Source organism: Caretta caretta, chromosome 2 (genome assembly GCF_965140235.1).
Source record: "Caretta caretta isolate rCarCar2 chromosome 2, rCarCar1.hap1, whole genome shotgun sequence".
Lineage (NCBI taxonomy): Eukaryota > Metazoa > Chordata > Testudines > Cheloniidae > Caretta > Caretta caretta.
Genome location: NC_134207.1, coordinates 91,346,197 through 91,367,534, shown reverse-complemented (window position 1 = coordinate 91,367,534; position 21,338 = coordinate 91,346,197). Strand labels below are relative to the sequence as shown.

Sequence of the window (21,338 nt, the reverse complement as noted above, 5' to 3'; positions counted from 1 at the left end):
ATGCTGGGGTGAACAGGACCAAAGACCGTTTGGGGGGATCATTCCACTGGGAGGGAATGGGCAAGGATGTTTCTACCTATGTCCAGTCTTGTGAGGTGTGCCAAAGAGTGGGAAAACCCCAAGACCAGGTCAAAGCCCCTCTCCAGCCACTCCCCATCATTGAAGTTCCATTTCAGCGAGTAGCTGTGGATATTCTGGGTCCTTTTCCGAAAAAGACACCCAGAAGAAAGCAGTACATACTGACTTTCATGGATTTTGCCACCCGATGGCCGGAAGCAGTAGCTCTAAGCAACACCAGGGCTAAAAGTGTGTGTCAGGCACTAGCAGACATTTTTGCCAGGGTAGGTTGGCCCTCCGACATCCTCACAGATGCAGGGACTAATTTCCTGGCAGGAACTATGAAAAACCTTTGGGAAGCTCATGGGGTAAATCACTTGGTTGCCACTCCTTACCACCATCAAACAAATGGCATGGTGGAGAAGTTTAATGGAACTTTGGGGGCCATGATACGTAAATTCGTAAATGAGCACTCCAATGATTGGGACCTAGTATTGCAGCAGTTGCTCTTTGCCTACAGAGCTGTACCACATCCCAGTTTAGGGTTTTCCCCATTTGAACTTGTATATGGCCGTGAGGTTAAGGGGCCATTGCAGTTGGTGAAGCAGCAATGGGAGGGATTTACACCTTCTCCAGGAACTAACATTCTGGACTTTGTAACCAACCTACAAAACACCCTCCGAACCTCTTTAGCCCTTGCTAGAGAAAACTTACAGGATGCTCAAAAAGAGCAAAAAGCCTGGTATGATAAACATGCCAGAGAGCGTTCCTTCAAAGTAGGGGACCAGGTCATGGTCTTAAAGGCGCTCCAGGCCCATAAAATGGAAGCATCGTGGGAAGGGCCATTCACGGTCCAGGAGCGCCTGGGAGCTGTTAATTATCTCATAGCATTCCCCACCTCCAACCGGAAGCCTAAGGTGTACCATATTAATTCTCTAAAGCCCTTTTATTCCAGAGAATTAAAGGTTTGTCAGTTTACAGCCCAGGGAGGAGACGACGCTGAGTGGCCTGAAGGTGTTTACTACGAAGGGAAATGTGCTGGTGGTGTGGAAGAGGTGAACCTCTCCATGACCCTTGGGCGTATGCAGCGACAGCAGATCCAGGAGCTGTGCACTAGCTACGCGCCAACGTTCTCAGCCACCCCAGGACTGACTGAACGGGCATACCACTCCATTGACACAGGTAATGCTCACCCAATTAGGGTCCAACCTTACCGGGTGTCTCCTCAAGCTAAAACTGCTATAGAATGGGAGATCCAGGATATGTTACAGATGGGGGTAATCCGCCCCTCTGAAAGTGCATGGGCATCTCCAGTGGTTCTAGTTCCCAAACCAGATGGGGAAATACGTTTTTGCGTGGACTACCGTAAGCTAAATGCAGTAACTCGCCCAGACAACTATCCCATGCCACGCACAGATGAACTATTAGAGAAACTGGGATGGGCCCAGTTCATCTCTACCTTGGACTTAACCAAGGGGTACTGGCAGGTACCGCTAGATGAATCTGCCAAGGAAAGGTCAGCCTTCATCACACATCTCGGGCTGTATGAATTTAATGTACTCCCTTTCGGGCTGCGAAATGCACCCGCCACTTTCCAAAGACTTGTAGATGGTCTCCTAGCAGGATTAGGAGAATATGCAGTCGCCTACCTTGACGATGTGGCCATATTTTCGGATTCCTGGGCAGACCACCTGGAACATCTACAAAAAGTCCTTGAGCGCATAAGGGAGGCAGGACTAACTGTTAAGGCTAAGAAGTGTCAAATAGGCCTAAACAGAGTGACTTACCTTGGACACCAGGTGGGTCAAGGAACTATCAGCCCCCTACAGGCCAAAGTGGATGCTATCCAAAAGTGGCCTGTCCCAAAGTCAAAGAAACAGGTTCAATCCTTCTTAGGCTTGGCTGGTTATTACAGACGATTTGTACCGCACTACAGCCAAATCGCTGCCCCACTGACAGACCTAACCAAAAAGAAACAGCCAAATGCTGTTCAGTGGACCGGAAAGTGTCAGAAGGCCTTTAACAAGCTTAAAGCGACACTCATGTCTGACCCTGTACTAAGGGCCCCAGACTTTGACAAACCGTTCCTAGTAACCACAGATGCATCCGAGCGTGGTGTGGGAGCAGTTTTAATGCAGAAAGGACCTGATCAAGAATTCCACCCTGTAGTGTTTCTCAGCAAAAAACTGTTTGAGAGGGAAAGCAACTGGTCAGTCACTGAAAAAGAATGTTATGCCATTGTCTACGCTCTGGAAAAGCTACGCCCATATGTTTGGGGACGGCGTTTCCAGCTGCAAACCGACCATGCTGCACTAAAGTGGCTTCACACCGTCAAAGAAACTAACAAAAAACTTCTTCGGTGGAGTTTAGCTCTCCAAGATTTTGATTTCGACATCCAACACATCTCGGGAGCTTCTAACAAAGTGGCTGATGCACTCTCCCGTGAAAGTTTCCCAGAATCAACTGGTTAAAATCGTCCTTGAGATGTGGAAAATATTGTTAGTCTTTATGTACTTGGTAGTATATTTAGAGATGCATGTGTCTTATTAACTCTGTTTTCCTAGAGCTCCAGGAAGAAATCCCAGCCAGTGTTTCACCCTAGCTGAGATTTGGGGGGCGTGTCATAAATATAAAGGGAAGGGTAAACCCCTTTGAAATCCCTCCTGGCCAGGGGAAAGCTCCTCTCACCTGTAAAGGGTTAAGAAGCTAAAGGTAACCTCGCTGGCACCTGACCAAAATGACCAATGAGGAGACAAGATACTTTCAAAAGCTGGGAGGAGGGAGAGAAACAAAGGGTCTGTGTCTGTCTGTAGTCGTCTTGGCCAGGGACAGAACAGGAATGGAGGCTTAGAACTTTTAGTAAGTAATCTAGCTAGGTATGTGTTAGATTATGATTTCTTTAAATGGCTGAGAAAAGAATTGTGCTGAATAGAATAACTATTTCTGTCTGTATATCTTTTTTGTAACTTAAGGTTTTGCCTAGAGGGGTTCTCTATGTTTTTGAATCTAATTACCCTGTAAGATATCTACCATCCTGATTTTACAGGGGGAATTTCTTTATTTCTATTTACTGCTATTTTTTATTAAAAGTCTTCTTGTAAAAAACTGAATGCTTTTTCATTGTTCTCAGATCCAAGGGTTTGGGTCTGTGGTCACCTATGCAAATTGGTGAGGCTTTTTATCCAACATTTCCCAGGAGAGGGGGGGGTGCAAGTGTTGCGAGGATTGTTCATTGTTCTTAAGATCCAAGGGTCTGGGTCTGTAGTCACCTAGGCAAATTGGTGAGGCTTTTTACCAAACCTTGTCCAGGAAGTGGGGTGCAAGGTTTTGGGAAGTATTTTGGGGGGAAAGACGCGTGCAAACAGCTCTTCCCCAGTAACCAGTATTAGTTTGGTGGTGGTAGCGGCCATTCCAAGGATAACGGGTGTAATATTTTGTACCTTGGGGAAGTTTTGACCTAAGCTGGTAAAGATAAGCTTAGGAGGTTTTTCATGCAGGTCCCCACATCTGTACCCTAGAGTTCAGAGTGGGGGAGGAACCTTGACAGGTGGGAAGGCATATGTTATCTCTGGAGTCCACAAGACGAGGAAAGCATCTGACAGAGAACCTGGGCTCAGACTCCCATCTTGAGTAGAACATCTGACAACTTTGCATTTTTGTCTGTGGTGAATAGATCGACTTTTGAGTGACTCCATCTGTGGAGGATACTCTGCAGGATGGAGTCTTTGACAATCCATTTGTAGTCAGATGTTAATTGCCTGCTGATCCAGTAAACTAGGACATTCTGCAAACCTGGCAGATACAGAGCTACTGTTATGATCTGATTACGAACAGACCAGTTCCATAGGCAAACAGCTTCTTGACAAAGGGGTAGATGAACATTCTCCTCCCTGTCAGCTGATCTAAAACTTTGCTGTTGTGTTGTCTGTCATGACCTGGACTGTCAGTCCACTTAGAATGGGGAGAAATGCTGTGCAGGCTAGCTGAATAACTTTCAGCTCCAGGATGTTTATGCCAAGGTTAATCTCTTCAGTGGTCCATAGACCTTGAGTTGAAGGTGATCCAGATGACTTTCCTGGCTGAGTGCAGAACAATCAGTTATCAAGAGGTAGAGAAAATGATATCCCTTTGCTTACCTAGAGAATGTACCTGTACCCTTATGTCCATATGATATCTGTTTGGGAGATATTCGGATTTCAACTCCCCTTGAATGCAACATAGGTGAAATCTGGCATGCTGTGTATCATTAGTGCAGCAGGCCACGTGACTCAGAAGTCTGAGCAGTGTCTTATAGATGTTGGAGGGTGAACCTGCAGCTGGGTTGATGAGGTCTACCATGGTACTGAATCTGTCTTGTGACAGATAAGCTCTTGCTGTTGTGGAATCCAGCACTGGCCCTGTAAACTCTATTTTTTGGGTCAGCACTAATATTATCTCTGATCACGGGGAGACCCAGGGTAGAGAAAAGTTGTAGGATCATATGAATGGAGATGTTCACATGATGCATGATTGAATGAGCCAATCATCAATGTACAGATATGCCTAAACAAATCCCTGTTACCATGGTAACCAAATGGCAGTTGCTCCAGGTTAATCAAGACACCTGGGGCCAATTAAGATCCTTCCAGAAAGTAGTGGAGACAGCTAGGTTGATTGGGACACCTGAAGCCAATCAGCGGCTGGCTGAAACTAGTTAAAAGCCTCCCACTTAGTCAGGTGAGGGTGTGTGTGTCAGGAGCTGTAGGAGGAAGCCACGCTGCTAGAGAAACGGAGCAGTACAAACCTTATCAGCCACAAGAAAGGAGGCCCTCAGGTAAGGATGATATAGATATTGAGGAAGTGGGGGCTGCTGTGGGGAAGTGGCCCAGGGAATTGTACTTGTCCTGTTTCCAAAAAGTCAGCTACCAAGAGCTGCTACTATCAGGGTCCCTGGGCTGGAGCCCGGAGTAGAGGGCGGGCCCAGGCTCCCCCCTCACTTCCCCAACTAATCACTTAGACTGGGAGACAACAGAAACTGTATGAGGGAGGATAGCTTCTCCTCACCTCCCTTGCTGGCTTATGATGAAAATGGCTCAGAAGGCTGTGACCCTTGCCTCTAGAGAGAGAAGGGCTTCGTGGAGGGTCACAGTGAGCCTCTGGGGCTACCGTAATCTGCCAGGAAGAGCGGAACCCACTGAGACAAGGTTGTAGCTTTGTCACAATACAAACAAAAATAATTTCAGTTGCACAGAGCGTAAGAGAAGTTGATACAGCCAAGGATACTGTTTCACAGCCACAGGCAGTAAGAAGGAACTGAAGGATGGTTGGCCTCTGGATTATATGCCCTTGGGTGGTGGTAGGGGCACGAGGATACCTAAGGTGCAGGCACAGCACCAATGGACACTGTTGGCTCAAAGTATCCAATCATGAAGTGGAACGCATGTGGACAATCATTCAAAGAAGAACTTTTCTTTAGTTATCCTATCTAGTACTGGGATAAATGCAGGAATTCAGATGCTAGACTTAGACAGGAGATGAGCGAGTCTGCCAACAGCTTGGTCCCATCAGCTAAGCAAGCGGGCCTTGCTTGGAGAAGCTGAAGCAGGATGGAGACACTTTCCCAGTGCAAAGAAGAAGTGTTCCAGCGGGCTGATCTCAGAAAAGAACAACATTGAGAGAAGATGCGGCAGGTAATTGTAGTCCAACAAACTTTGACAAAACAGCCAACTCAGGAGGCTAGTGAAACCCCATTCTCAAAGAGAGAGCAACTGCGAAGAAAAAACTGGATATGTGTTTTTTCCATGTATATTAGCTCAAATATAAAAATAAATTTGCTTTGGCCAAGCTTGTGTTTGCTTTTCTGAACACTTGAAAAATCAAGCTTTACGAGCACAAATATTTGTAGAAAGCCGATTTTAGGCTTGCATACTTGAGCATACCAGAAGTGGCATATTTCATATCGGATAGAATCCTGGTTGACAAAGCAGGGGACAGGGTTCCCTAAATCTTCCCCAAGTCCCAGAACAGAGGCAATTAAATGAGCCAGAATGCATTTTCCATAGCTAGGACCACCCACTTACACACAGTTATTTTGTAAGAATGCAATGAGACCAAATTAAATTTAAACACTGAAACCATCCAATAAATCTTACAGTAGCCTACATTTTTTCTAGGAATGAGGCCTTGAGCAAAGTCTGTGTGACCCAGAAAGAAAAAAGGTTTTAATTGACTAATCCTGCTTATCTATTTTCCTACTCTTTAAACTCCTATGTTTACCTGAGAGAGTCAAAGCCCCAATGGCATCTTTAAGCCTTATTTCTGATTATCAGAGTTAACCTCACTCAGCCAGGGAACACAAAAATAAGTGATGGTCAGTCAATCAGAACTAACCAACCTAGCCAAGTTTTGAATACAGAATAATTAATACTTGTAGCAAATGGTTCAAGATCAATCCAAAGAATTAAAATATCTCACAAACATTAGTAATTTTGAATAATGAACAAACGTAAGAAAATTTTATACTGCTTGTGGATGTTACAGAAATAAAAAAGTTAAAATTTATGGAATAAATTATTTTTTTCAAATTAGTCACTCAAATTAGTGCTCTCATATATAATGTTTTACTAGGATAAAGCCATATTTCAAAATGTTTTTAGATTTTTCATTGGTGCTTGAGTACTTCAAAAGGGTATGCACTGACAGCACTAAAGACCTTTGTTTACCCAAAGAACTGGTACACCTTGGGTAGTTATCAAATTAAGGCTTTGTCTACACTGCCAATTGAACGACAAAACTTTTGTCATTCACTGGTGCTTTACCCTCCCCCCCTCGAAAGACAAAAGTTTTACCACGACACGTGGGAGTGTAAATGGCTCATTGTTGGCAGGAGCGCTCTCCTCTCGATAACGCGAACCCTGCTCATAGGGGGTAGAGGTATTTTGTCGACAAAAGTGATGACAAACTGCGTTTACACTGCCTGACTTTTAGCGACACAGCTGTGTCGTTAAAAGCTGTATAGTGTAGTCAAAGCCTTAGTCTTTCTACATTGCCTACCTCAACCCTATTTTTAAAAGGTGAAGAGAACAGTTCAGTCTCTGACAGCTAAAATCATTGGTTTCTCTGCTGGGATTGCTAAGAATGCTGTCAGTTAGCACTGAAATATGATGGGGGTGTGTAGGTGCAGGTTGGTTTGTGACATGCACACTTGTTCACCAGAAACAGCTTTCACATGCACCACTGAGCAGTCAAACAGCATCAATCAATCATTATCAGCTTAACTGTCTTCGTGGTATGCTCTTAACAAATAAAAGGGAGCTCAACACCTCATGGTTTCCATAAATCCATTTACTTTAACACACTCCTAAACTGTTAGGGACACTTAATCAGTTCTACAAACTGCGATCTGACCTGGGTTTTTTCCCCCTTTATAACTGAATCATCATTTATTTTGAGGAGTTCTGGATTCATAGAAGACTATACTTTACAAAGCCCTTGTAGGCACATAGTTAAAGTTTGTCATGTAGTGAGAGATGGCAATCATGAAGAAACAATGTAATTTATAAAGTAGTTAAAACTGGGGTTGTAATCATTTTTCAGAAGTCTGTTTCATGTGACCAGCTATGGAGTGAAATTTTTAATAATCAACATTATTGCCTAGTACACTGCCTATGCTCTAGGCAGCACCTGGGCAGCATTAAATCATAGCCCTGTGCTTCTCTCAAGGGATTTAAATTTCCAGAGTATTAAAGCAGTTGGCCTCAACCTTTCCAGACTACTGTACCCCTTTCAGGAGTCTGATTTGTCTTGCATATCCTAAGTTATACCTCAGTTAAAACCTGCTTGCTTACAAAATCAGACATAAAAATACAAAGGTGTCACTGCACACTATTACTGAAAAATTGCTTACTTTCTAATTTTTACCATATCATTATAAAATAAATCAACGGGAATATAAATATTGTACTTACATTTCCGTGCATAGTATATAGAGCAGTATAAACAAGTCATTGTCTGTATGAAATTTCAGTTTGTACTGACTTCACTAGAGCTTTTTATGTAGCCTGTTGTAAAACTAGCCAAATATCTAGAAGAGTTGATGTACCCCCTGGAAGACCTCTGCTTAACCCAGCAGTACACATATCCCTAGTTGAGAACCACTGTATTAGAGTACCCAAAAATACACTTCAGTGTTCACTTAATCTCCAGTACTATGATTCCCCAACCCTTTCATTGTCAATAGGCTAGTTTTGTATATGACACTGCCAAAATCTAGATAAGAGAAGTGGAATTTAAAGGAAAAATAAATGAATGAGGTTCTTGCACTCTCAGAACCATATTTTAATCTCTTGTGTGCAGTGCCTCTTACATTTGTGAAAAGTATAAAAATTAAGGAGATTTATTTATGAAAAAAAGTTGATAAAGTATTTCAGCCCAGAAAGAAAGAGGAAAAATAGAAGCCAGAGTAAAGAATACACTTCTGGTTCTGTGAAGTGCATTTCACAAAACACTAAACTTGCTGTATTTTATTTAAAAAAAAAATACAAAAACACCTGTCTTGTAGCGGTGAAATACTTTTTCTCAGTACGGGGTATAACTATATTGTATAACTTTGTAGGTAGGGATAGAAAAATTCAAATCTTTGCTTATGATACATCTAGAGCTGTCAGACCTCAAGCGAAATAGCCTGCTTGGTCACAGTTTTTCCATTTCTCATAAATTCCATGGTATGTATTAATGTGACACTCGTTTAAACAAAGTTCAGGTAACAGAGGGTGTTATGGGAGAAAAACTAAAATAAATAGACACTCAGAGCTTGATGTTCATTTACATTAAGGACCTTTTACACCAGTCTGGTAGTGTAAAGCAGCCTTACAGTGAACACAAATTTACGTAAATGAGTAAATGAAAATGAGGCCCCTACTTCTATGCTGGTTTCTGTGGCCTCTGGTACCAGCAGGATAACGTTAATACTTCTCAAAAAAATTAAATTAAATTAAATAAGCTAAGCTTTTAAAATGTACTTTTAAACTTGCTGAAGCTTCTGAACTGCAGCCAAATTAAAGTATTTTAACTTGGATTTTATTTATAATTAATTTCATAATATTCAACAATTTTTATAAAGACATCCCACCCATCTTGTAATCTAATAACTGTCTTAAAAAAGAAGTTTTTTTAAAATGGAGAGAGGACTGGTGGCCCACAGATCACACACTGTCTGCATTCCCATCTAGAAGATCGGGGTTCAACTGTTGCTCTGGGATGCTTGCTCATCAAGTGAGGACAAGATGAGAACATGGTGAATGTGGCTTGCTCAACCCCTGGGAGCTTGAGGATGACTGAAGGGGAAGATAGCTATTGCCATTCAACATTACTCTTTTTTTTTTTTGCAAAATAAAGAAAAACTATTAGTGTGCTCCAAATGGAATTCCATTCAGTCCTCCTTAGACATAAAGTTAGTACTTGTGTACAAAGCCTTTTGTCCATGTATAGAGAAAAATATGTGTATCTTTTCCAGTAATATTTCAAACTTACTTTTAATATTACACTAAGCTCCAGAGGTCTCAGGTTCAATCCCGATGACTGGGGTCTGTTGGTGTTACACAGACGCAAGCAGGGGGCACAGAGGGATAGCTCAGTGGTTTGAGCATTGGCCTGCTAAACCCAGGATTGTGAGTTCAATCCTTGAGGGGGCCATTTAGGGATCTGGGGCAAAAATAAGGGACAGTACTTGGTCCTGCCGTGAAGGCAGGGGACTGGACTCGATGGCCTTTCAAAGTCCCTTCCAGCTCTATGAGATAGGTATATCTCCATATCAAATATTATATTCTTCAGTTTAGAAGAAACAAGATAACTCTACTGTTCTAAATTATGTCAGCTTCTGGAATGGAGGTACACATTTCTACATGAAGTAGCTGCTGTCATCATATAGTAGATAACATATAAATATATAAAACAAAAAGCAAGAATTACCCATCCATTGACTACATCATTATTGTACCAATGCTTCTGTGTAGTAGTGACAAGTGACTGTTTTGGGGAGCAGGTTAAAGCCAGAAATATTTTCAATCTGTCCCCCAAAATAAGAGTATGTTAACCTATTTTTAAGCAGCAGTATAATCTTTCCCGATAGAAAGCTGTGTGTGTGAAGCACAGAAGTAGGAAACCGGAATTCATGAGTTCCAATATCTACTCTGACCCTAACTTCTTTTGAAGCCTCGGTGAAGTCACCTGACAACTTTCCTTCCATTTACTCAACCAAAAACTTACTTGCTTCACATGGTATTTTAAGTATTAATTAGTGTTTGTGAAACCCTTTGAAGATGTAAAACATTATATACGTTCTAAGCATTATATTCAGAATTGTAACAAATAAAGCTATCCCAAATTACCAAATTTAATAGTAGTTCTGTCTAGCACTATTTGGATTAGATAAACTAATGCATAGTACTCTCTCTTTAACTGAGATTGTTAAACTCTTGGTGATTATCTCAAAAAATAAATGATCAATTGGAGGCGATAGGGGACACGGCATGTAGAAAAGAAAACCCTCTTATTCTTTACATTCTTTTAGAAAAATGCAAAGTTTAATTTAACATTTTGAGATATCGGAATTGACCCCAATCCCATTTTGTCACTTTCATTTCCTTTCTGTACATAAAATTTGGAGCACAAGTCTTTTCCCACATGCCAAAATTTCCATTTGAGGCTTCTTTACCCTCACATAAACATACTTCCATTAATATTACAACGGAATAATTTACTTTTTTCATGCCGTTCCGTTGCATCCTACCCCTTTCCCCAAACAGGACTGGCAAAGATATGTAGGATTTGTCTGTATGCTGGACACTTCAATCAGCACAGACCAAATCTGTACCATAGAAAAAAAAATTGACAGAAATCACAAATTTAGGGTCTTTTGCAGAGTTTGTTGCATCATTCAAGAATCACCGCTTTCAGTTAAATAATGATATTTCCAGTCAATCTGGCTATGAACTGATTACACAAGGTAAACGAGGAATGCCCAAATTGTGGCTAACTATGCCCACTGACCTCCTTTCTACCCATACAAAATTCCACCACACTGTCATGTGTAAATGTGTCTATGTTTGCGTCTATGGCAGAAATGACCCAATGGCACTGAGCTGCCAGTTTATGGCAAAAGTGAGGGAATGAGTTTTCTTTGTGTTCTTGTTTCTCTGCTGGAGTCCAAACAGGGGAGTAGAGAGAACAGAAAAACAGTACTCTCAGTTTTGCAGTGGACCTGTGATCTTGCTGCTGACCATAATTATCAGTCAGAGCCTGCTCTTCAAAAACCCTAAATCACGAAGCAACTCTCAAGGCAAAATTTCTGGCAACAGCAATTCACATCAAAATATATATTTTTGGTCAAAGTCTAATTCAGAGCTGGGTTATTATTTCTGGTGACTGTCAAGTGTTGTAGCTTTAGCATACTGGTGAACTATTTCCTTTTTGATTAAAAGAGAGGGAGGGGTGTGCTATGTGTCATAATCTGTTTGGGATTTTCATCTCCACATCCTCACATACAGACATTTCCACTGGAACTCTGTGTAAATCATATCCTATCAAGTGAATCCTTTTGGAGATTGTTACTTGTGTTAACACTTTTACTGATTGACTTGATGTAGCCCTTTGAGAAGATAAACTGGCTAGTTTCTTAGAAGAACGGTCAGCTATTGTTTGTTTGTTGAATATACTGAAGAAACACAATAGCAATGTAGGTTTACATTGCTTTTGAGAAAAATCTCAAAAATCTCACTACTATGTGGCTTGATGCTTAAAATGTTCAAATACAGAGTAATCCAAAATAAAAATTCAGAAGTGTTTTCTCTTAAAATAATCTAATTACTTACTGTAATTGAAACAAAACAGGCAGCTGTTACTTAAAATTATTTGACTCACTAACTTTTTCTTTTACTTTAGCCTTCCTCAGCGGTTGAATAGCACCAGCAAAATGTTTGGCTGTCTAGTAACTGAGCAACACAGTAAAACCATCATTACTCTTGCTGTGCATATTTTGTATATGTAAGAAATTAGAATGTTGTTTGGTGGATCACAAAGTCCCAAATCTTGCAAATATAAATATCTTTTTCAGACTTATAATCCATTACATTCTTGGGTATTAATTACACAAAAATAAACACTTACTACTGTGCACAGTCAATCAGTTGGTATTCGTTTGACCTCTCGAAGCATGCCTTTACTCCTTCATCATCCCAGAGCTTTTTTGCATGTTCAAAGAATTCCTGAAAATTGGAAATGTGACAAATAAGAGAAAATTTCTCAGGTTTTGTTTTAATTAAAAAGAAACACAATGGTTCTTCCCTCCTCAAATCTTCATGTTTTACAATGGTTGCAACATGAAAAACTATACATTTGAAGAAGAAAAGGTGAATTATTATTAGTGAAGTCGAAGTCTCAGAAAAACTAGTTTGGACTGTTGAGTACTTTCACATACAATCTATCAATTGGTTTCAAGAATTTTATATCATTTAGCCTTTCACTACTTCTCCAAAAGAGCACTTGTCTATTTGCAAAGTAAGTATTAATAAACTGATCCAGCCTAACTTCCCCATGTGGCCAAAAGAAACGTTAAAAAGGGTTGAAACCAGGTTGGTGTACCCCAGTGGCAGAAGACAAATTTCCAAGTAAGAAATCAGATTTGCTGACACAATGGAATTTGAATAGCAGATCCTCTCAGAAAATCAAAGATGAGTTGGAACTGACTCTTAAAATTATAAGGAAACCTCAACACCAAACAACTGAGCACACAACTCCATAGTAGCATGAATATGGCAATGTTAAAGCACCAAAATTTATTTTTTTGCTTTGAAGGACAGCTTGTTTCTTGCTTTTAGCAGCCTAGCAAAGAAAGCCCTGAAAGTTAGCTTCTAGCTACTACCCCCCAAATTGGACCCTTTATTCCAGTGGTTCTCAACCCTTTCCACACTCCTGTACTCCTTTCAGGAGTCTGATTTTTCTTGCGTACCTCAAGTTTCACCTCACTGAAAAACTTAAGTTTTCTGCCCTGAACTGCATCGAGTCTAACACTGGCCCTGGCGACCCTATTAAAACAAACTTGCCCACAGTTTGAGAACTGCTGGTATAGTGTATGGATCAGTATAAACAAGTCATTGTCTGTATGATATTTTACTTTAGTTTAGTTCACTAGTGCTTTTTATGTAGCCTGTTGTAAAACTAGGCAAATATCTAAATGTGGTTGTTGGTGAGTATTTGCTTCAGGTTGCGGGGCTGTCTGTAGGCAAGGACTGGCCTGTCTCCCAAGACTTGTGAGAGTGTTGGGTCATCCTTTAGGATAGGAAGCTCTGCGATACAACCGCATTTGCTCCAACCCCTCAGACAGAGACAAACACCTACAAGATCTCTGTCAAGCTTTCTTACAACTACAATACCCACCTGCGGAAGTAAAGAAACAGATTGATAGAGCCAGAAGAGTTCCCAGAAGTTACCTACTACAGGACAGGCCTAACAAAGAAAATAACAGAACGCCACTAGCGGTCACCTTCAGCCCCCAACTAAAACCCCTCCAACGCATTATTAAGGATCTACAACCTATCCTAAAGGATGACCCAACACTCTCACAAGTCTTGGGAGACAGGCCAGTCCTTGCCTACAGACAGCCCCGCAACCTGAAGCAAATACTCACCAACAACCACATACCACACAACAGAACCACTAACCCAGGAACTTATCCTTGCAACAAAGCCCGTTGCCAATTGTGCCCACATATCTATACAGGGGAACCATCACAGGGCCTAATCACATCAGCCACACTATCAGAGGCTCGTTCACCTGCACATCCACCAATGTGATATATGCCATCATGTGCCAGCAATGCCCCTCTGCCATGTACATTGGTCAAACTGGACAGTCTCTACGTAAAAGAATAAATGGACACAAATCAGATGTCAAGAATTATAACATTCATAAACCAGTCGGAGAACACTTCAATCTCTCTGGTCACGCAATCACAGACATGAAGGTCACTATCTTAAAACAAAAAAACTTCAAATCCAGACTCCAGCGAGAAACTGCTGAATTGGAATTCATTTGCAAATTGGATACTATTAATTTAGGCTTAAATAGAGACTGGGAGTGGCTAAGTCATTATGCAAGGTAGCCTGTTTCCTCTTGTTTTTTCCTACCCCCCCCCCCCAGATGTTCTGGTTTAACTTGGATTTAAACTTGGAGAGTGGTCAGTTTGGATGAGCTATTACCAGCAGGAGAGTGAGTTTGTGTGTGTATGGGGGTGGGGGGGATGTGAGAGAACCTGGATTTGTGCAGGAAATAGCCCGACTTGATTATGTAAAGAGTTGTCACTTTGGATGGGCTAGCACCAGCAGGAGAGTGAATTTGTGTGGGGGGGTGGAGGGTGAGAAAACCTGGATTTGTGCTGGAAATGGCCCACCTGATGATCACTTTAGATAAGCTATTACCAGCAGGACAGTGGGGTGGGAGGAGGTATTGTTTCATATTCTCTGTGTATATATAAAGTCTGCTGCAGTTTCCACGGTATGCATCCGATGAAGTGAGCTGTAGCTCACGAAAGCTCATGCTCAAATAAATTGGTTAGTCTCTAAGATGTAAAACCAAGACTCTTATCTTTTATGTGAATTAAAGAGTCCATGACACTTTCCACAAGAATACATGTCCTGGCCCTACTAAGCTGGGCAAAATTCACTTCACAAAATTACATTTTGTCTACCTAAATTTCACACTGCAGTTTTGTTTGGAGACGGCATTATCTTTCCCTTCCTGCCCTAAAAACCTATTGTGTACTGTTGCTGTATGCTGTTTAAAAGCTTTTGTATCCCACTCCAGAACTTGTTAGAACAGGGAACGTTAGTTCTATTACAAACCAAAACAAAAAAACCACACACACACACACACACAACCTGTTAGAAAAAGTAACAGTTAAGATTGCTAAATTACAAGGTATTTACCTATCACATCATCTATAAAAACACAAGTCCTTGTAATTAAGAGCATAAATCTTACACTTCCCAAATAATAAACAAACATATTATTCTTAGCCAGTGTGATGAAATATGCATTTCATTGTAACAAAATAACTTTAACTCTGACCCATGGAATTTTAAAGCTTTGTTATTGTTGTTGGGGTTTTTGCTGTTGTAACTAAGTACATTTTGGTATTTTCTTTTAAACAATAATGTGAAGTGGGAAGCAACTAACATGTACCAATTGGCAGTAGAAGTTTTTAGTAATGCACAAATTGCTGTTTATTGAGAATAATGTTAATAGGAAGTTAAGTTAATAAGTTAATAGTTCCTAAGTTAATAGGAAAAGTATGTAACATTGTCAGAAGAGTAAATCTGTATATGATCAGGACAATCTAATTTTCCAAGCCAAAGCTACAGGGCAAGCTAATATGTAGCTCTATAATGGAAGCTGGTTGTAACCTGTCTGCAACGGCTATTGACTCTCCATAATTCCTGGCTCAGCTACTAACTTCCTATGTGACTTTCAGCAAATTACTTAACTTGTATCTGGCTCAATTGCACTAGGGAAAAATGTGTAAAAACACGATATATACACATCATAGGACTGTTATGAGGCTCAATGACGGTCTATAAATTACAGAAATGGATGAAAAAGCATGTTTTCCAACCCCTCCTATATCCTTTAAACAAGAACAATCTTTTCTGTGGTAGTAAAATTCATAGCAGAAATTTTCTGTTAATGCATTACATTAGTATTGAAATCACCCTCCAGTCTTAAACCTCACATCCAAAAAACACCACCCACAAGGTAATACAGCATGTCTAATCTTCAGCAAGTGACTGCCAGATGCTGACAAAACTTTCAGGTTAGAGTACAAATGGAGGAAAGATTTTTGAGAAGAGATGGTACACCATTAAAACCGCACAATTACTTTTCAAATGTACTGTATGTAATGTAGATTCAGTAAAATAAAGATAAATGACTTCCACTTTCCTGAAGGATTTCAAATCTTGAAGAAAGCGAGGTGTTAAACAATAAAACAAAACACTCTGTGAATTGTGTTAATTCACAACTACTGTTGTTCACAACTACTGTTTCTCTTACAGCAGAAAGAGAAACCAAGTGAAAGAACAAAGAAAGAAAAAATTAAGAGGGTAGAGCAAGGCGAGAACTGTGAATATAAAACAGAGAATGCTGCTATAAAATATAAAAATGAAAGATCAAAGAATTAATAGAGAGAGAGATAGGAAGGAAAGATAAGAAAGGAAATAAAAAATAAATCAATAAAATAACTGGAAAGAGGAAGAAACCAAAAAGGAAAATCAAAATCAGAAAATATGGCACAATCTTTAGATTAAAATATTTGTTTCATAAATATTTAATCCTATATTTTATTGGATTTCTCTGTTTAGATTGGCCTGCATTGTGATCCAAAAGTACTGACATTTAAGGGAAGGACATGAGGAAGCAGCATGGTGCCAGGAGAAAAGTTCAGCTGTGGACCCCAGATTTAGGGTCCAATGCTTCAGTTCCTGGAGTATGATGAGCTGGAACCCCTCTTTTTCCTCATGGCATCTATCTTTGTAGGCCAACCTGTGATAAGATATGGTGGGAGTAGGAGGTGGAGACATTAGTATAAAACCACACCCTTTTCCAAAGACTGGTATTGATTGACAGACACTGGGTCTCTCAAAAACCCACTGCTTACAGGCTTCTCCTACTTTACTTATCTTTGTACCTCCACATGGTAAACACCTCTGACTACTGGGTGTTTATTTTTAAAATTTATATTTCACTTTCTATAGAAAAAAACTGCAGTTTTTGGCAGCAAACAGTGTTTTGATAGTGGGTAAAATAAAGTACTTCTGATTTGCACTAAAAAATTCAATTTCTCTTCTCTATTTTTGTTTTACATCTGTTTTTCATTACATGCAAATTTAATTTTGCGTCTCTTTCTCCACAAGTATAATTCTGCATATCTATTACCCTCATTTTGAATACAAACACCTTACACAAATCACTGTTGGTCTCTAAGACCACACAAATATGTTGGGCAGAAATTATATGCCTCAAATATTTTAGCCTGGTTATTTTATTTTACAGCAGACTGTTTAAAATTATTCCCAGATTTTTTAGTCTAACACAAGTCCTATAATACAGAACAAATACACGTGCCTCTTTAAAATGTATTGAGCTACTGCAGAGGAGCATATTATTCTGCAAATTGCCTCCCACCTACATTTACAATCCTTTTTCCTTGGTGACTAAACCGTTCCACAAAAATCCTACACCACTTCAAGACTACCACCACCACCATTCACTTTCCATGCTCACTTTTAACCGTCTCTTCCCCTAATAAGCATCCTAATATATTATCCCTTCTCAGCTGCTCAAAGCACCAAGATGTGACCCAGATCCCACATCCCAAATTCATCTTACTACATCTGGAGAATTGCCTATATCCAGCCTGCTTCCTACCTTCATCCACTAAGACATTAGGTAGCATTTATTCAGCTTGCTGGTAAGATTTTAAAAAATGACTAGTGGTTTTAGGTGCCTCAGTTTTTAGATGTCCAACCTAAGGCATATCAGAGGGGCCTGATTTGCGAGGGTGGAGGCTCAGAACTTCCTAAAATCAGGCCCATTAAGAAGTCTCAAGCTGGACATGTAAAAATTGAGGCACCCCCAAATCACTAGTGCCTTTTAGAATCTTGGTCTAAAGAAATATAAAATTGAGCTTTGATATTTACTGTAGACACCTAAATCTACTACCATAAAGATAATTAGTACAACAGAGCCTATAGAGAAACTGGGAATAAGATAATACTATTAGGAATAGTCCAGATAATAATACAATATTCACAGTAGGGTCATAAAAACATAAAGCACAAACTTGCTTCTTCCCTAACTCTTCATTAGAGAGGTAAACAAACATATAAATATTTACATACCTACCATATTTTTCTTGACCTGGGATCTAAATTAGAGATCCAACCCAGCTTGCAGGAGTAAGGAATGATGCTTCAGGTCTCATTAGCTACAGGTATTTACTTTCTTTAGATGTTTAGGTGGCTAGTGTAAATTCAGTTATAAAAAAGTCAAAGCCACACGAATGCTACAATTTAGATTTAATCACAATCAAGATTCAAAATACAGTATCTTACATATTTAGTAATAATACAGACCTGACTAGAAGAGTAAGGAAAAGAAAAAAAATACGCCTTTTGAACTTCCTTAGATACCCAAATCAAGGACACACATTTTTGAGCCTTCTATTCACTTACACATCATTTGTCTTTTTGTTGTAAATGTAAACATTCATGCATCGCCTAAAAAAAGTGAAGACACACAAACACATGCCATAGTATTGTTTTGAGCTGGGTGAAATCTTGCTATGGGTTGAGTTAAAATCTCATTTAAACTGATGATACTTTTCATTCAAGATAGTTGTAAGAGACAATTATGGGGCCGTACCTGAAACAAAGCGTAATAGAGTCTGCCCAGAAACTAGTACCATTCCACTGGGCATGCGTGCCTGTGTGCAGGCGTGCAAGGGAACACAGAGAAGAAGAGAGAGAGAAAGAGGCAGAGGCAGAGGAAGAAAATAAGAAAGTCAAGTAGGAGCCTGGAACCACAGTGTAACCCTGGAAAAAGTGAGAGCGCGCTTTTGGGTCTGGTGTTGGCTAAAGAGGCTTGGCAGCTATAAGCTAAGGGTGTGTCTACACTGCAAGCGCTACAGCAGCATGGCTGCAGCTACACCACTGTAGTGTAGACACTTCCTACAGCAACAGAAGAGGTTTTTTCATCGCTGTAGTAAATCCACCCCCTCTAGAAGTGGTAGCTAGGTCAATGGAAGAATTCTTCCATCAACATAGTTGAGTCTACTGTAGGGGTTAGGTTGATCTAACTACACCGCACAGGGCATGGAATTTTTCACAACTCTGAATGATGTATCTAGGTTGACCTAAGTTTTAGGTGTAGACCAGGCTTACTTACAAGAAACTGCTTCTTTTGTTCTTGGTTCCTCCTGTGTTCAGAGAAGCAGGACTTCATGCATTTCTTGTAAATCAACAAGATTGCATCCAAGAAAATATCAGACTCCATCAATTTCTGCTTCCAACTGGAACATACCCAGGGCCCTGAAATTTGGCTAGCCACTCGCATCAAAAAGGAGTAACAATAAAACACACAGTGACTTTAAGATATGTACAAGTGTGTATCAAGTACATACCACTTCCTGGTGCTACTTCCTATAATCAGCACTGAATTTTCAATTACAAGACAAAAATTTTTTTCAACCATTTCAGTTACCAGTTTTCAGCACTTTCTCTGTAGGATGGAGAACATGTAGGGAGGGTCCTTCTACACAAAACATATCATGAGAGAAACTGTGAAGCAATAGTCATAACAAATCATTATTAAAATCACTATTTCAAATGTGCCTTAAAGGAGTTTACAGCATGAACCTTCTTGAAATTTAATTTTCTTTAAGAAATAAACATTGCATGAGAAACCTACACCTTCCCATACAGAGCCTACAAAACCTGTCACAGTGCCTAAAAAAAGGAATTGTTTGAATTTCCATCTAGGGAACAAACTTCTTAAGTGTCTAAATTAGACAAGAAATAGAAGACTAAACAGCCAAGTACCTTCATGGAAAAATCTTTATGTATGTTGGAATCAAAATTCTTTATCTGACGACTGCCTTACAAACTAAAAAAGGTTTATATTAGATCAGTGATTTTTTTTCCCTAATGAGACTCTGGGCACCTGCATACCAGATGAAGCACACATTGTGGCTGTCCTGATGCCACCTCTAACCCTCCTAGAAATTGGTATGCAGAAGACACCACAGTATTTTCTCTTCTACGTATTTACTCTGTTAATGCACTGTAAACCTTGCACAACTCCTTGACAGGATAAAATGAAATCAGGTCATATCCCCACACCTCAAACTAAGATTCATATTCCTAGTCTCCCGACCCTTGGGTATCCAATCTTATTTCTTAATTCAAATGCAGCTTTAATCTATTTACCTGTCTGATTGGTATGACAAGCATTTAAAGAATGTGGAACTAAAGTGACAAATGTCCTACAATGATATTAGTAGTACACATTTTTATGGTTTTACACTATGGTGTGAAAGTCAAAGTCTTGAATTTTATTCTTTGATGTGGTTACTTTTTTGCTTTTGTTTTAAACCAAACTATGCAATTCACTTAAAAACAATGTTTTGTTGTTTTTGTAAGACAGTCCATAAAATTTATATTTACAAATGCCTTGTTCTGTCCATAACCTAAATTCTAGAGCAAATAAGGCAAGAATCCTATAAACCACTTCATTTTATAGTCAGCCCTGATTCATTACCTGAGCACTATCCATCCTGTGCACTGAATGAGGTAGAGTCCTGTGGGGAAAAATGGCCTGTGATAATCTAACAGAAAACTGTATGATAATGCATACACACAAGGGTGCAGAATTAAGGTTGCACAGGCAACCTATATTCTGGCATTTCCTAACTTTCAAGTTCTTGACTTTGCAACCTAAATAACATTCTTGTAACAATTTTGTGTATGTTATTTCCTAGATAGGTTTTTAACGTCAAGGGGAGCCCAGCCTAGCTCTCTTCCCACATTCCAGAGAGGCAAATTGAAGAAGGAGGAGAAGAAAAAAAAAAGACAGAAATCCCATCATACTGATGGAACCATACTGACACATATGGGTCATCGACAAGATTGGGACCTTTAGATACACAGTACAGACCTCTACAACTTGAGTCAATGGGGAACTGGTAATAGTAGTAGACTCTTTTCCTCTATGAGAACCAGCCACTAAAGAAGAGAAGACACAGATTTTATCAGTAGATTTCACAGCTGTTTTCAAAACCGCAGAGGACTGCTGAGACTCAGGAATCTTGGGTTCCATTCCAGGTTTTGGAGGAGAGTGGTTCTAACTCACACACCTCCTGGACATGGTGCTCTGTCCCCCTCTAGTGGCATCAAGACCACTTGAGATTAATGAGTCTGCTACAGCCTTAGCTAATAGGCATGTGGCTTTTAGCTCATGCAGTAGAGGCTCACATATTTAGCTTCAGAGGTCCCAGGTTCAATCCTGCCCGCCAATGACCGGGATCTGTCAGCATTACATGTGCTCTCGTGGTTCCAGACCCTTTGCTCTAGCATGTCCGACACCATGCTTGCCCCTCTTGCTGCTATCCTCCTCTGCTACTGTTCTTCCCAAACCTGTCCCTCTCCCTCTGCTATTGTCCCTAGCTTGTCCCTGTTCCCCATTCTGCTCCTTGC

At 40.2% G+C, this 21,338-nt stretch overlaps 1 protein-coding gene across 3 annotated transcripts in view; it reads right to left on the bottom strand.

The window, feature by feature from the left end:
• GNAL (G protein subunit alpha L) overlaps positions 1-21,338 on the bottom strand; it is a 340,721-nt gene that overhangs the window by 98,432 nt on the left and 220,951 nt on the right. For all 3 annotated transcript variants that reach the window (XM_048840218.2, XM_048840219.2, XM_048840220.2), the window contains exon 5: positions 12,202-12,299. In XM_048840218.2, coding sequence (XP_048696175.1) covers positions 12,202-12,299 — 98 coding nt within the window. The remainder of the gene's footprint in view (positions 1-12,201; positions 12,300-21,338) is intronic.